Source organism: Acinonyx jubatus, chromosome A1, assembly GCF_027475565.1.
Source record: "Acinonyx jubatus isolate Ajub_Pintada_27869175 chromosome A1, VMU_Ajub_asm_v1.0, whole genome shotgun sequence".
In the NCBI taxonomy this organism is placed as follows: Eukaryota; Metazoa; Chordata; class Mammalia; order Carnivora; family Felidae; genus Acinonyx; species Acinonyx jubatus.
Window position 1 is genome coordinate 44,275,762 of NC_069380.1, and position 17,832 is coordinate 44,293,593.

The 17,832-nt window shown below is 35.2% G+C and overlaps 1 protein-coding gene across 2 annotated transcripts in view; it reads right to left on the reverse strand.

Annotated features, from left to right (window-relative positions):
• KLHL1 (kelch like family member 1) overlaps window positions 1–11,764 on the reverse strand; it is a 354,119-nt gene extending 342,355 nt beyond the window's left edge. The window contains exon 1 of one of the 2 annotated variants that reach the window (XM_027064981.2): window positions 10,405–11,764. In XM_027064981.2, coding sequence (XP_026920782.1) covers window positions 10,405–10,907 — 503 coding nt within the window. In that variant the 5' untranslated portion in view covers window positions 10,908–11,764. The remainder of the gene's footprint in view (window positions 1–10,404) is intronic. The other variant, XM_027064980.2, reaches the window with a different exon arrangement.
• Window positions 11,765–17,832: the final 6,068 nt, after the last annotated feature.

Genomic DNA, 17,832 nt, shown 5'->3' on the forward strand with positions numbered 1-17,832 from the left:
ATGGATTTTAGAATAAATCTGTCAATTTGAACAAAAAATGCAAACATTTTCTTGGGGGAATGTTTATAATCTATAGATGAATTGGGAAATATTTGACATCTTAGTAATAGTAATTTTTCTGATCCATGAATATAGTATATCTTTCCATTATTTAGGTTTTTAATTTCTATCAGAGGGCTTTATTGTTTTCGATGTATGAATCTTCATATTTTTGGTCATATTTATTATTATTTCATATTTTATTGATGTTACTATGATATATTATTTTTATATTTCTAATATCTAGTTTTCCCTTGAAAGTATATAGAAATATAATTGATTTTTGAATGTTCACTCTATATGCTGCCACCTTAAAAAAGCCATTATCTGTTTTGCAGATTCAAATAAAAATTTTTTAATAAACAATTATGCCTGCAAATAAAGACTATGTTTTTCATTTTTACATAGATGATCAATTCTTATGCAAATTAAAATGATTTTATTTCTTACTTTCCAGTATAGGTGCCTTTTATTTCTTTTTGTCTCTTTATTGAATTGACTAGGATTTCCAATACAATGTTTAATAAGTGATAAGAGAAGAAATTCTCATTTTGCTCCAGATCTTAGAGGAAACACATTTTGTCTTTCAACACTAGGATGTTAACTGCAGGTTTTTCAAGATTGTCATCAGATCGATATTCTTTGTTTTGAGATATATTTTGTTTTGAGATATATTTTGTTTAGTATGAATATATCCATTTCAGCTTTCTTTTGATTAATCTTAGCATACTATATCTTTTTTATCCTTTTCCTTTCAACAAAAATTTGTGTTTATTTTTAAGTGTATTTCTTATAAGCAGAATATACTTAGATCTGGCTTTTTAAACAACCCAATAAACTCTGCATTTTCATCATGGATGCATAGAGGAGCTGTTTTTAATGTAATTGTTGATATAGTTAGGTTTCAGACTAAAATTGTGCTGTGCATTTTCTAATTGCCCTATCTTTGTTCCCATTTTCTACTTTTTAGATTAATTAAATAATTTTTATGAGAGTATCATATCTTCTTTTTTGGATTACTAGCTATTTATCACTGTTCCATTACCTCGGTGGTTGCTTTATGATTTATAATATACTTCTGAGACTACCTTCAAATGATATACCATTTCACATTTAGTATAATAACCGTATAATACTGTACTTTCATTTCTCCTCTCCCAGTATTTCTTTTAAGTTTATTAATTTATTTTGAGAGAGACAGAGAGAGCACGAGCAAGGGAGGGGCAGAGAAAGAGGGAGAGAGGGAGAATCCCAAGCATGGGGCTGGAACTCAGGAAACCATGAGATCACCACCTGAGCCAAAATCCAGAGTCAGATGCTTAACTTAATCTTACTTTTACCCATGTAGTTATCATTTCTGGTGATTTCCATTCCTTGTTCCAGCCGGTACCATGTTTTTCTGCAATCTGTGCTCTACCATTAATGTCACCCTATATGTATGTGTGTGTGAGTGTGTGTGTGTGTGTGTGTGTGTGTGTATAATCTCAGGCATTATAGAATTCTGATGTTAATCTTTTCCTATCTACCATGACCCTACTTAACTACTTGAATATATAAAATATGATTTAACTGCATTAATTACCTTGTCGGCCATAGTTTTTAGTCAGTTTTAATTGATTATTTTGCTCCTCATTATGGTTCATATTTTTCTACTCCTTTGTTGCCTAGTCATCTTTAATTGGATGTCATACATTACAAAATTCACCTTGTTTGGTATTAAATACTTCTAAATATATGAATTATTCTTCAATTTTTTTCCAAGGCACATTTAATGTTACGTGGAAACCGTCTGATACTTTTGGATTTGTTAAGCAGAACCATGGCAGCATTTATTTTAGGGCTAGTCATTTCCTGTTACTAATATAACATTCCTCCAAATACTTTCTCTAATTCCATGAATCATTCCATTCCTATTGCTAGGGACAGGTGTTAGTCCCTCTAATTCTAATATAGTTCTTTCCCAAGAATTGGGCTGTTTCCTAAACACAGGTATCTGTCATTATTCTAATGAATACTGATCTGCCAAATACTCAAGAGGCCCCACCGCAGATTTCTGAGACTTCTCTCCATGAAGGTCTTTTCTGTGACATTCTGTCTTGTGAGATCTCACTGACTTGGGCTCCTTGGACACTCAGCTCCCTCTCTTCAATCCAGGGTGGTTATCATATTTCTCTTGGTTTCCCCTGCATCAGTGCCTGGAATCTCTCTCAAGGAGGTAAGCTGGGACAATCACAGGGTAATTTCATTTGATTTTCACATCTCAGGAATCACTCTCTTTCAGTACCTGATGTCCAGTGTCTTGAAAAATGTTGTTTCATATATTCCCTCCCTCCCTTCCTTCTTTCCTTCCTTCCTACATCCTTTCCTCCTTCTCTTTTTCCCTCTCTTTCTTCATTCCTTTTTGCCTTTATCTGTCTTCCTTCTGTCTTTCTTTTTCTTCTCTCCCTCTTTTGTTCTTTGTTGCTTCTCTAGGTGAGAAGGTGAGTCCAGTCCCTGTTACTCTGTCTTAGCCAGGCAGGAGGTCCAGTTATTTCATGGTGACTAATAAAATGATGAGAATATTATTTGGCCCAGGATTTTTTCATCTTAGTTTCTTTTTAAGAATTTTGAATTTATATACATATAATATGGGCATATTGCTTTTGTTAATGACAATTGACTGATCTAATATATAAAATATATTTATATTTTACAAATATATATATTTATATATAATATATATAAATATATTTATATTTAAATATAATATAAATATATTTATATTTAAATATAATATAAATATTTGTGTGAACTTCTCTACTGAAATTGCATACCAGTATCTCAAAGGTAACTGTAAAAGTAGGCATCACATTTAAATTTTATTACAAATAAGAAAAAAACAACTCCAAGTTTATTTCCTAAATGTTAGAGTTCGAGGTTGAATCTCTGAGTTAGAAAGTCAGAGTGTTTTTGTATACATAAATTCAAAAATATAGATTTTAAAAATAGCCATATTTCCTATTTTTCCTTTTTTTTTTTTTGAAGCTCTGGTATTTTTGAATATTGGCCTAAAGAGACACCTTGGATATTTTAGTAGAATTCGAATCTACTAAAGAAATAAAGTTGTGTGTTTTATTGTTGATACAAAGAGATTTTGGGCATTCACCTCTTGAAAAACTATAAAATTGTTGAATTCTTCCTTTCCCTTATAGTATAAACCCTCCCAGTTTTCTGGTCTCATAATTTAAGTTGTTCCACCGTATTTTAGTCAAGATGGAAATGCTGAGTTACATGAGCAAATGTCAATCAACATCACTAAGGAAAAATGTGGCCTGGACACAGTGTCACAATTATGATAGAAACTCAAAATGAAAGATTACCTACAGTAATCGGTTATCTGAATTAGATTAAATCCACCAAAAGAATGGGAAAGGCCAAATTTAGAATTAACATCAACTAAATGCACTCTTTATTATTACAGGAGATTCTCAGATCATTTTCAAAAAGTACCATTCCTGTGACATAATCATCAGTCAAAATGATCTACCTCATAGACTTTCCACTCAAAACAGATATTTCTTGGGATCCTAAATTATAGCACACATTCTCTCTGGTCAGGAAAACCTATGTTAAGCTTTCATACACACCTATATCAATCTGTTCTCAAATTCTGGCCAGAAAAGTCAGCAAAGTAGTCATCCTAAAACTTATATAGTACAACAGGTTTCTTTGTTGTTGTTGGGTTTTTTTATTTGTTTGCTTGCTTTTTGCTTATACTTGACTTAAAAATCTTCAAATATTTAAATCAGCTCAGATTATCAGTATCTATATCAGATGTTTTCCTCAAAGTTTGGAATAACATTATTTTAAATGTAGCAAGGTAAATTATTATTTGGCCAAACTAGTATGTAAATTCCAGAGCATTTGTTTTACAACTACTACAAAAATATCTGTGGTTATTTTAGATGGTAAAATAAAATCAGTAGAATCTTGTTACTTAGAGACTCTGTTTAAAATGCTGCATATTTTCATGTTCAGAAACTTGAAACTCTAAAATATGCTGTAGATCTTAGTTTTCTGTAAATTCCGTAAGAGTTCTTGGTCAAAAACAATGAAATGTGACTTAGAAACACATCATCTAAGTAATCATCAGAAGCATATTATCCCCCAGATACACAAATTATTTTTTGAGGCTTAGAAAAAAGAAACTAACTAAAACAAATATCTGATCAATATTATATTCTGTATTCACCAAATGCTAATTTGATTGGATAGGGATTACTTTCAGATTATTTAAAATCACCATACCTTAAAGAGGTTAATAATATAGTTTACAAGGTATTCATTAGAAATTCATCAATGCAAAACAGAAAATGGTACTCAATTAGCATGGGGTTTTGTTTGTTTGTTTGTTATATTTGTTGTATTTGTTTCATTCTGCACTTATAGTCACATCTTTCACTCAGATGGTTCTGGAGTTTTGGGTACCTGCAGGTTCAATCAAGTGGTCTCATTTCTTTATCCTTTATGATCTTCTTATTTTCCCTGAAGCAAGTGTGCTCAGAAGGGAGGGCGCCTGGAAATTGTGGGCTTCTTTATAAAATGACGAATAATATTGATAAACCCATCCTAAAATAAATAAAAGAAGCTCTCCCCAAACAAGGTATCATCTGCTGCTAGTTCTGCTCTAAATAACAGTAGACTGTGTAACACTCCAGCCTGGGATAAATTAGCCAAGAAGACATAAATTTGAGTAAAATCACTCCATACTCTTTTTCACTATGAAACGGGGTTACAGGAAAATATGAACATGACTTCATTTTAGTGTTCCATAGAAGCATAGTTTAAGAACTCCTTTCCTGAATAAATAGCCTCTAACCATTTTTAAAGTTGCTTTTTCCTTTTGACTGAGGCAAGACTGATTTCTTAACATTCTCAACAAATACCTGGTTCAGGTCTCACCAACCTTCATGATAATTTAATGGTGTATGCTTTCTTCTGGTGACAATTTTCCGTATCAATTGTTCCGACCCTCAAAAGCAGATTTCTATCATAAAGCTCTCTTTTGGATTCAAAAATTAAATTAGTTTTCCCTAAGTCATTTCCTCATGGTGTTGTTTAATTATAAAGTAAAATGCACAGAATGAACCATACTTCAGAAAAAAAACTGAGTGTTTTCTAACTTAGGCTAAGAAGTTCTCTTTGAGCCTTATGAGACATTGTCTGTCACTATTATTATTTTTATTTATATTATTTATTTTAATTTTTTCAACGTTTATGTATTTTTGAAGAGAGAGAGCACAAGTGGAGGAGGGGTACAGAGAGAGAGAGAGAGAGAGAGAGAGAGAGACAGATTCCGAAGCAGGCTTCAGGCTCTCAGCACTCAGCACAGAGCCCAACACAGGGCTCGAACCCACATACCGTGAGATCATGACCTGAGCCAAAGTCAGAGGCTTAACCGACTGAGCCAGGCATCCCACCCATTACTATTATTTTAAAAAGTCTATTTAAACATTCAAACAGAGAATCATTGCAACCAAGGGAATAGGAAAACTGCTTTAGCATAACTTTAGCTGTAGCCCCTTTCTTATGTTCTGTTGTGTTTGTTTGTTTAAGCAGAAGGAAAGGAGAATTAGCAAAGTGGCCTGGAATATGGTGTCTGGATCTGAGAGTAAGAAGACAAAGTGCAGCTGTACTATGTGCAAGTCTATGATTCTGGGCACATTAATTAGCTGTCTGTACCTCAGTCTTCTCATCTATCTAATCATTATACCTAAGGGATACATAATTGTTCCAGAATCAAAGGACTGTTCTGAATATTAAATTGCACAGTATAAACATTCAACATGCTATCTAGCAAATAGGAAGTTCTTAATCAATGTCACTCACTATGATTATGACAAATATTTATTCACTTAACAGTGTTTATTGAGTAACTACATGCTCTATGATAGGGACAAAATGATGAGCAAAATGGAAATAGTCTGTCCACTGGGCAATGTTTTTAAATTTTTTTTAATGTTTATTCATTTTAGAGAGGGAGGGGGGGCAGAAGGAGAGAGGGTGATACAGAATCCAAAGTAGGCTCCAGAGTTCAAGCTGTCAGCACAGAGCCCTATGCAGGGCTTGAACTCACCAACCATGAGACCATGATCTGAGCTGAAGTCTGATGCTTAATAGCTTTATCAACTGAGCCATCCAGGTGCCCCAGGGCAATTTTTGTTAGAGACAAACAATAAAAACAACATAGATATTAATATGCAGTTACAGGTGACAATGAGAAATTGAAAAAAAAAGTAGAGAGTATTTAGTTACTCCAAGAACATGGAATGAGCAGATGCAATAAATTTTTAAAAATTTAAATTAATTCGCCTAGGGGATCAACGGATGCTTCTTTGAGAAATGTACAAAGCTCTTAATCAAGACGACATCTCAATGATAAATAGGAATGAACTCAGAAAAGGGTGGGCTGAGGGAAGGAGAGCCAACATGCAAGGAGACAAAACAAGTTGTGAGGCCCAAAGATAGAGAAAAATATTAAGGGAGGACACAGAGTCTGGAAGACAGAGGGTAAGAGGGAGGTTGGTGAGGGAAGGGCCTTGATAATAGACAAGAGACAGATCATCCAAGGTCCATCTGTGCAGAGTATGGATTGTGGTCAGAGGGTGGTGGCAGTACTTAAAAAAAAAAAAAAAAAAAGGAAAAAGAAAGAAAAGGAGAATCTGGGTGTGACAAAATAGTTCATATTTTCATTTTAAATTTTTCATTCACTCCACTATCAGAGAATGGATTATATGTGGCAAAATTAATGAGTGAGGATGATGCGAATGGCAGTGGCAGAAGCTGAGTTGAAAGGGGACAGTATATTGGAATTAGGTGCAAACAATGGAGATGGAGGGATGTGGCACAGATAGAAGAAGGAATTTTTGAAGAAAAAGTAACAGTGCTTGGTGGAATAGTGAAAACAATGGAGAAGAGCATGTTGGCAAATATGACCCTGAATTTTTGGCTTGTACAACCTAATGCATGGAAAGCTGTTCTCTGAGATAAAGAAGGAAACTGAGCAAGAGAGAGGGGGACATTTATGAGTTCAGTTTTGTACAATGTTGTATTTATATTGTGTCTGTGATATCCACAAGAGAGGTCAAGCAGAGAGGTGGGTGTGTGAAACCAGAGATCAGGGGCAGGTCCAAATTTTGAGATACAGGTTGTGGACAGCAGTTGAAACCATGGAATCAGATGACTGCATTCCGTGAGAACTGAGAAAACTAAAAAAGGAGGCAGTTGACCATGACATCTCCTTTCCCACTCACATTACTACAAACCGTGAAAATATAAATATTTCTCTTTGGTTCTTAGATTACTACCTATAGAACTTTGGATAAAAATATCCACACCAAGAATGTATGATAATCTGAATAGCTAGATTCCATACTTTCCAACAACTAAGTTCACAATGAAGTAGAGAAAATAAATGACTAATCACATAGATGAGGAACCTATTACTATAGTCAGAATTCTTAATGGTGTAACGGTTAAGGTATTAGAATACTGAGATTTCTTTATGTATGCCTAGTAGGGTGGGACCAGATGAGGTCTGGGTTCAGGTAATAAATTAGTTTACCAGTGGCTTCCTGCTGCCTTTATGTTTAAACTCCATTATAGTTTCCCAGAATTCTGAGATTACAGGAAGTTTTCCCTTGAACATCCCCAGCAGCTGTTTGAACAAGTGAAACCAACTGAGTGACTTTTACTTGTCTAAACCAATCTTCCTAACTAGCATGAAACCAAATGAATAAACAGAAGATCAGAACATGAAGAGAAAAGAAAGGGGTCAGCTCTTGTTTCATACATGAAGATTAATTTAGCATGGAAGTCACAACTGATAAAACAAGATGCTAAATATCAAATGGGACTTCACAGTATGGTTAGATAATAATAACTCAAGTAATCAAAATTATCATGCGGGGTTTAGGTGGTTTATGTACTCACTGATCAATATAAACACTATGTAGATTCCCTGCATGTGCTAAGATAGAAACAAAAGAAAATGCACATTACTGATTATTTTACATATTATTTTGCATTCAGTACTTTGGAAATTCTGTCTTTTCTGAGAAGTGAACCCTATTCTTACCATATATTAAAATTCATATATATAATTATGATATATATGCAATATCTATATATGGCTAACTCAAGTCTAGTAGCATGGTTTTAATCAATCATGAGCACAGAACCAATGCTCTATGAAGGTTTGGAAACTCATGAAATCCACACTATCAGTAATAACTCCTTTTTCCAGTGAGAAGCTCACATTTTTCTAAACTATTTATGTCTTAACACAATTTTAAAAATAAAATTAGACCTGATTTTTAATATTTTAAACATGCAAGAACTCATAGGAAACCATCATTCCAATAGCAAAGATGGTTTTGGTGGGACTTGCTTATATTCAGAATTCTTTTTATATACAACTCTTTGTGAGTAAAAATGATATACATTCAAAAGTGAGGGACCAGAAGTTACATCTGATGGGTGTTTTGTGCCTAAGTGTTCTATTGGTTATGACTTTTATTTTTTTATTTATTATAATTTCTTAAGTCAATATTCTATTAGTATTTTCAAATTCTTCAACTTACATAAAAATCTTCAGAAATTACTCATGACAAATATGTCTCATTTACTTAAAAGTGTATTTGTTGTAAAACAAATTAAAAAAAATTATTAAACATTAGTGTTTTCAGAAGGTCACATATTTTAAGCTGGTTTTAAGACTTTACAGAATTGAAAAAAATAATCTATTTTTTATAAAGTCTCTTAGTCATAAAATATCAGTTTCAATAAAGTAGTAATTAGTAAATATTTAACATAATGTTTTCTTTTACATATATAAAATGAATTGCTAAATGCTTATGATTTCTGAAAACTAAAAAAATGGTTTTAAATATTCTACACTAAAGGAGGTAAAGCTCAACATATTTGATAGAAAAAAAGGCTTAAACTATAATAACTAGTAAATACATAAATCAAATTACTTTATGGTATTGGTGGTACCCAAAGTTATAACCATTTTGGTAAAATATCTTACTTAATTGAATAATATATAGACTAATATTTAGGTCTGCTATATATGGGAAAAAAAACTTTGTGATACTTGAAAATTACAAATTAAACTTCCTCCTTTTTAATAAATACATTACATTAAATGTCTTAACATATTAGAGTATGTCCAAGGCTCTTCCATATAATCCACATAATTGAAAATTGTAAGGATATTTTTTCATATCTTTAATTTCACATTTGTCAACATCATGAAAGAGCACCTACAGTATTATTTTGTGCATTCCTTTTGTGACTTAATCAACTTTATAAGAAGGTGATTCAATCAACCAGAAGTTTAAAAAGTCGTTTCTGTTTTGTTATTGAGAGGTAATTAAATGTAATAAACATATCCATTATAATTTTCCTATGTTTCCTATGTTTCTTCAATAATGTATCCTGATATCATATGAATTTAAATGCAAATCTTTTCATATCCTCATTATATGCCAAAACTAGTAGTGAATAATGAGTCAATTCTCTAAAAATGTAAAACTCAGAAGTTTTATGTGTCTGAAGGTTTTCTATAAGTCTTGAAGGTAGAATTCTTCTAAAAGAATCTAATATTGGAAATAGACAAAACATAAATGTTGACCTACCACCTAAAGATCCCATCCTAAACCACCGAATAAGAACAGCTGAATGCAAACAGGCTCAGCAACAGTTTAATTCTAAGATTCTGAATAAGGCAAAAGTGAAGACACAGGAAGATAAAAAGGGAAGTTAGAATAGAGAATAACAACACTGCATTTCATGGAAGAATAAAAAAGAGAAAGAGAAAATGCTGCTGTCCAGTGGCCTCCTTTCACGCACCTCATTAGTTCTGGTATATAGATTCAAGACACAGGGATCCTAGATAACACGCTAAGTCAATTTCTAGGCCAGTACATGAGATCCTTGTGACTGGTGTTTAAAACAAGTTTCATCTCACATCAGGTAACGGGAATACTGGTGTGACAGAAGACGACAGAAGAACACCATCATCTCAGAAATATGAGACCCACTCCACTGAAAGATTTACCAAAATGCATATATATTCAATTTGTGATTACAACTCTGAAAACTTGCAAAAAGCAAAACCATATGAATGCGCCTGTAGAAATTAATGAGCAAACTTTCAGTGAGATGATATAAACTTGGGTAATAAAAGCCAAGCTGGCATCTCTCAATCAAATTTTTCAACCTGAAACGTTTTAGTCTTAGTAACTACCAAAGCCCACAGGGGAGAGGGGAAATCAGTGGAAACTGGGAGATGCTTGGATGCCCCATGGCGTCTTACTGTACCTGTGTCCACATCCTTCACCTGTTGCCTGGCTTGAGTTGGCCGGCTCCACTTTGAGCTCTTGCAGGACCAGCCCTTTATCGTGTGGTCCAGGAAAGTCCATGCCTGGCACCTCCTCCTCCTCTAGAGACTCCACGTAGAAGAGAGTCCTGGCTGGCTGTTGGGTGCCCTGCCCCGGCGCCCCTTGCTGCAACCTTGTGCCCACTGGCAGCAGGGTGCCATTCAGTGGATTAAAGGAAGAGGAGGAAGACGAAGGGGAGGAAGACGAAGGAGAGGAGGAAGAAGAGGAAGGCTTCTTCCAGAAAGTGCTCACGCTGCCCTTCTCTTGGCTTTTGAGCAGGCGGCTCTGACTGGGGCCCCAGTGCTCGAAGCTGCCGCTGCCGTCCTGTTGCAAGCAGCCGCCCCCCGCCGGGCCGCCTGGGGCTGGCGACGGGTGGCTGAAGAGTTTCCAGCGGAGTCGCAGGATGTGCTTCACATCGAAGTCTTTTCTCCCAGAGCCTGACATGCTTGACGCAAGAAGGCAAAGAGACCTCAGCGGGCGCGGGAGTAGACAGAGCAGCTGGTGGGGGAGGCCAGCAGAGCTCGGGGTTGGAGGAGGCGGCGGACTGCGCCCTCTGCACCCCGGGAGCACTCGCGGCGAGGCGGGCTGCGCGCCCTGCTAGGCAACCACCCGAGCGCGGACGGCAGAGCCGCGCCGCTCAGCTGCGGTCAGGTCCGCAAGGACCCGCGCGTGGGGAGCCCACTGGCTGCGAGCAGAGGCAGGAGCCGGACGCAGAGGGCTGAGAATCCTTGATCCGCCCGCGGGGGCCCCGTGGTTACGGCAGGGAGGGACGACCCTGGTGATGGAGGTGCGCGAAGAAGGGAGGTCTGCACGCTCGGAAGCCCGGGAGGCGGCGGCAGCTGGATACACCTCCCTGGGATGCACCCGTGGCAAAACCTCAGTCGGGAAGGTGTCGGCTCTCCTGTCCTTGCAGCTCAGAGTTCAGTGCCTGGAGAGCGCAGAGAGGGAGAGAGAGGGAGAGAGAGGGAGAGAGAGAGAGATAGAGCGAGAGAGAGAGCGCGCCCCAAGTCGCGAAGAAGCGCACCCCCTAGTCTTCTCGGTGCACCTGCGCCCCTGTGCCTGGCTTCTCCGAGGATGCTCTGAGAGCTTGACGGGTGTCTTTGAGAAAGTCATATGCCTTCTGCAAGGCGAGAAGGGGTGGTTTTATATAGTCAGTTTGTAAAAGAGAAGAATAAATATTCCAGAAAATATAGGAAGGCAAAAGGAAAAGCCCGCCCGTGAAGCTGTCAAGGTCCTCACAGTACAATTTTCTCTCTGCCTCATCGCCTCCTCCTCCCCTGTAAGTGACGCAGATGTGCACTGGGGCCTATACGGAGAGATGGAGGGAGGGAGGGAAGGCTTCAATCTTCTTTATGCAAGTGAGTCTGCCGCTCTTATTGTCCCCTTGCTAGGTCCTGTCACCTTTTTTCATCCCCCTTCCTCACTACATTACTGTGTGGCAATAAAAGTAAAACAAACAGGCATTATGCTTTAGTATCAGTAAACACCAAACGTGAATCATGGCAACGTGAACTTAATAGGCTGCCATAGGTTTGCAGGTTGCATGTTAAGGGCTTGAATTATTTAATAAACCACATCCTTTAACCTTTAGCCTTGGTTTGTGCGTAGTGAGACACAAGAAACAGTGATGCTGGCATCAAAGAGTGATAATGCCACCATTCTGACACATTGTGATTCTGCCATTAACACACTCAGGCAGCGCTTCGTCTTGGGGTCCAGAGGCGTGTTGGAGAAATTTTAAGATGGGCATCTGAGTGCAGGGGACGACTTTTGCAAAATCAGTGTGTTCGGTGTGTAGCTTTGGAATGAAAGCTGTTGTTCGTGTAAACCAAGCAGTGGAATAAAATGATAAAAGAGAATTTCCAGGCATAACCTTCTGGTGCATAAATCATGATACAGAATGCATAGAAGAGTTTAGGCAATGAACAAATACATCCAAAGGCTACTATCCTGCAAAAATCTCCTGTTTGAAGAAGGGAAGATAGATGTGTTTTCCCTTATACCTATACTTAGAACGATGAGGATTATGATGCCTTTCTAGCTATGACTACTTGGAAATTTTTCATCTTTTTCCTTTAATGAGCCATTAAAATAGAACCCAGTCACCTTTGCTGAAGGCAAAAGGAGGTGAGAAGCAGCAGGTTCCTTAAGTACATGGTGAATGTGGCTGTTGTTCATTTGTGAAACTCACAGCTTCAGCGACCCCCATCAGGGCACAGGAATCACATATTAAAGTGCAGTTATATTACTGTTCTGTTGCCTCTTCTTGAGCAGTAAAGTTAAATAGAAACCAAAGGTAAGTATGAAGTCATTCCTAGGTAAAGTTGGCCATTTTAACAAAACAATGAATTAAGCACACAATTTTCCCCCCACTTTCAGGGGAAGAAACATCACTGATGTGCATTTTAAATATTGATTTATGCCACAACAGCTGGACTGCAATCCCCAGTGCCTTGATTTTTTCTTTCAGTATTCATTGTTTAAAAGAAAAGAGAGAGAGAGAGAGAGCAAAAGAATAAAAAAAAAAAGTCCTTTAAAGCAACAATGGTGACAGATCATTTTTATCCAAGAACTGAATCAAGCAAGCATTTCCCTTAGGGAAGAAAGCAGTGTATGAAATTACACATCACAAACAGGACAGAGAAACTTTCCATCAGAGGTAATGTAGAAATTTCAGATGCAGCAAATTAAATGATTTATATAGAAATTCGTGCTTCATATATTTTCTAACTTGAAATAATTTAACTTAATTAAAATAACAAAAATACAAGGCTGTCATATGCATATATTCTTCATTGATTAATATCTATAAACTTTCAAAAACTGTAATATAAAATTCATTTTTGTTGTCATTCTGAAATTCCATTTTGTATGCCTCTTTTACTCTACAATACTGGTATTACTATTATATAGCTTAAAAGTCTATTTGAAAGAGTAATTTATATGATCCAAAAGAAATATATATTGAGTTTCATTATAAAGGAACATGAATTAAAAAGATTAAGGCATATTTAACAAATGATGACCAATGTAGTTACTATGGTAGCGATATTTTTTATGTTTTCTCAGTATTTGGTGGTCTTATAGTGATATCTTATGTGCTGAAAACACTGTTGCAAGCTACTATTTAAAATAGCTACTTTTCTATATTTATCAAGCTGCATACAATAATCAGTCTTGCTGAGGAACACGTTTAAACATAATTCATTTAAATTATCAAGTAAAATACATAGGATTTAGAAAATAAAATATGCCTGAAATTTTGTTAAAGTGAAATTATTGAAGAAAATGATTGATTATATTCTTAAAATTTAGTATTTATTTATTATTAATTATTGTTACTAGAGTATTATTAAGAAACAAGGAGGAAAAGACGGAGGATAAAATAAAGTATTAAAGGAAGGAGAGGAAGGGGAAAGAAATGAAAGAGGAAGAAAGAAAGAAAGGAAGAAAGGAAGAAAAAGAAAGAAAGAAAGAAAGAGAGAAAGAAAGAAAGAGAAAAGATACAAAGAAAGAAAGAAAGAAAGAGAAAGGAAGAAAAAAAGAAAGAAAATGAAAGAGAAAAAAGAATGAAGGAAGGAAGAAAAAAATGAAGGAAAGAAAAGAATTTACTAAGATATCATGATTTAGCTTAACATATTAGAAAAAATCGTGGAAAAACATGTCTTTTGAAATATTGCACTCATTAATTTATTTAACGACTATTCAAAATTTTTTAAAAAATTAATTGAGCGTTTACTACATACTGGGTCCAGTGCCAAGTAGTAGTATATATGGCAGAATTATGTTCCTTGCCGCTGGCTGAAGATCTAACAAAAAAGATTGTTTAGCCAATCCTAATTAATAATTCACTAGAAAGTCAGGTAAATTAAGATTTAAGATCTCCAAATTCATAAAAGGCATTGACATAACAAAGATAATTTTTTAAAACAATCTTAACAATCACATTACATTTAGTTTTAAAGACAAAATCAACTCAATTACTCTAAACTTATTTAATTAAATTGAATTGTTTTCAGTCAATCAGGATCTTTCAGATGAGTGTTCATATTGCCATAATTTCCTGACACAACCTTAGCAAAAATGCTTCATCAGGATACTACAAATCTGGAGGATGCTCAAGCATTTACAACTACATACATGTACGAAACTCTTTACATTATTATTTCATCCAAACTGGATGTTAACTACGCCATACTGAAAGTTCCTACAACTTAAATATTTAAGCAATACACAAATTTGGATTTGGACCCAAGCATTTTCTTGGCTGAGGACTTTTTCCTCTTAGTAACTGTTTTCTAAAATACAGTTAGATGTGTGCTTATCCAGGAAAAGTGAATTCTGATACTCTTGAATCTTTTTGACAGCCTTCTACAATGTCAAACAAGTTGCCTCTATGTAATAACACTCAACAAAAGCATTTTAATGGCCAATTATGATCCTGTTTGAAACTTCATGTCTTATGATGGGGACTGTATTTTTGTTTTTGTTTATCTATGCTTTATTTTAATGACACATATCTATGCACATTACCAGAAAATTATTTAAAACAGGTGGATATCATTTAAATTGAGTACCCAGCATTGTGGATGTGTAAATGAAATGAAGATTGTTTTGTAATGACATTTTCTTTCCAAAAATGAATGGAACATATAGCACTAACATATAGCACTAATATTAAGTGATCTTATGGATAATATCAAAGCCTCTTACTTTTGCTTAAAACACATAATCATAGCCTGTTCAACATCTATTAATCTTCATTACAGTATAGGTATAGTTTAGTTAAGTAGCAATTGAGTGACTGCTTAATAAACATCATTTGTAGACGTATTGATCCGGAGGGGCCAATTTAGTCCACTCTACCTCTTTGGTTTATTTGACCTTTTGATTTGAATCAGGTGATAAATGTATACACTTGAGAAATTCTCATAAGTAAACTACTGAGTTAACTGCATGAATTCAGGAATTCAAATGGCACTAATATAATGCATTCATATTTATGATGACCCATGCTTTATTTAAGTATGCTTTTATTTGCCAAAATCATGTGCAGAATGTCCAAGGTGGCTTGGGAAAATTCATTATTTTGACTTTTGTACTAGGTACTGTTTGGTTATTTAATACTGCTCAGGGCAATATGATATGATTAAAGGAACCCTTACCTCTTTTATGAAAATAGTTCCGCAAATATGTAAGTATAGATTTGTGTGTGTATATATATATATATGTATATATATATATATTTTTATTTAATGTAGATATAGATACATTTAATATATAATTATTTTTCAAGAATATTTTCTACTATAGAAAATATTTGGGGGAATCACGTGACTGATTTTGTACATATAGCAATCTTTTAAAAAAAATTTTTAACGTTTATTTATTTTTGAGACAGAGAGAGACAGAGCATGAATGGGGGAGGGTCAGAGAGAGGGAGACACAGAATCTGAAACAGGCTCCAGGCTCTGAGCTGTCAGCACAGAGCCCGACGCAGGGCTCAAACTTACAGACCCGCGAGATCATGACCTGAGCCGAAGTTGGCCGCTTAACCGACTGAGCCACCCAGGCGCCCCTATGTAGCAATCTTTTAAAGAGAAAACTGCTTAACTAACGCTTTATGTTTTCTAAAGTGTAATTTCCATAGTATAATTTCATTATTTTACATATTATATGTAAATTTTCCAGGATCATTTTTACATATTGTGTGCCCCATGGAATTTTTACCATTAATATCAAAATAAAATAGTAAGATTGTACTGTATAAAATGCAGAAGCTTGGAAGTTGTAAGAAAGAGGTTATGATGTCTATATAAATATAGATAAAATAACAGAAATTAAAATTACTAGTTTTAACATCACTACATTTTCTTTTCTGCTTAGAAGACCTAAAAATACCCTCTTCTTGTAAGCCAAACTACACTTGGGTGATGTTTTACTGTCTCAGGTCTCATTTGGACACAAGTAATATTTCTACACTTGCATCTTCCATCTCGAGATGCATCTGGCAAACTTTTATATCTGCTTTCGTCTGCATTGTTACCAGATCTTTTAAAATTTTATGGTAATAGAAGCATGGCTGAGGAAGCTAGGATCCCATTTGCCCTAATATAATTCTGATTAAGGAGATAACATAAATTACAGATAGTTTACAAATACTCTTTTTTTCCAGATGTTCATGTGTACGTAATATGTGACTTTATAACAGCTGATAACATTTTATACACACTACTCTAGAAATGGTACTGTGATTTTTATTTCAAGAAAATTATATATTCAAAGACCTTCAATGGGTTTATTCTAACAAATCAAATTTCTTTAAAAAAATTTTTTTAACATTTATTTGTTATTGAGAGACAGAGAGAGACAGAACATGAGCAGGGGAGAGGCAGAGAGAGAGGGAGACAAGAATCCGAAGCAGGCTCCAGGCTCTGAGCAGTCAGCACAGAGGTGGGCACAGGGCTCCAACTCACAATCCTCGAGATCGTGACCTGAGCCAAAGTTGGTCGCTTAACTGAGCCACTCAGGCGCCCCACAACAAATCAGATTTCTTCTGAACATTGTTACTATAAGTAAATAGGCCTCTATTTTCTAATTTGAATATAAAAACTGTCATTATTTAATATGCTTGCATGACTCTTATTGCCAAATTGCCTTTCAAACCCAGTCCAAAAGAATATTACTTGCCAGTCTTGGGAAAAGCTAACTAAGGGCCCCTTGCCCTAGACTCTGTCTTCTGCAAGTACAGTGACCTCTCTCTTCCTATACTTCTCTAGTTCTCTAGTTGTTAATTAGCAAGTGAAATCAAAATTGTCACTTTTTTTTTTGAAAGCAGAGGAAATGTGACATGTACTGAATACAGTCTAAAAAATATTAGGATAGATAAATCTGAAGATCATAATACTACATAGAGTTCCTGGGATTGTGGTCTACTTAAGTTTTCATGTGAAGTTCTAGAAGAAAACAAATGGAGATGAGAGTGGGAAAATAACAGGTGAATCTGCAGATTCTACTAGATTCTTCACATCTATTCATACTAGATAGATGACCCTCAGATTAAATACGGAATATTTTCTCCAACAGTTAGATACATGATAAAGATACAGATATATAGATATAGATAGATATAGATATAGATAGAATTTTTACTATTATTATTATTTTCTTCTTAAATAATGATCTGGGAAACTAAGATGAGGGCTATAATTTTATGACATCCCCTAAATGCCAGCAAGCTATTTCATTTAATCCTTATAAAAATCTTATTAGGTAAAAGACACAATATAAGAAAAATATTTAAAACCACTTGCCATAGATATTTCCTTTTTATTATCTATCTTAGACACTTTTTCATAGCTATACTTTC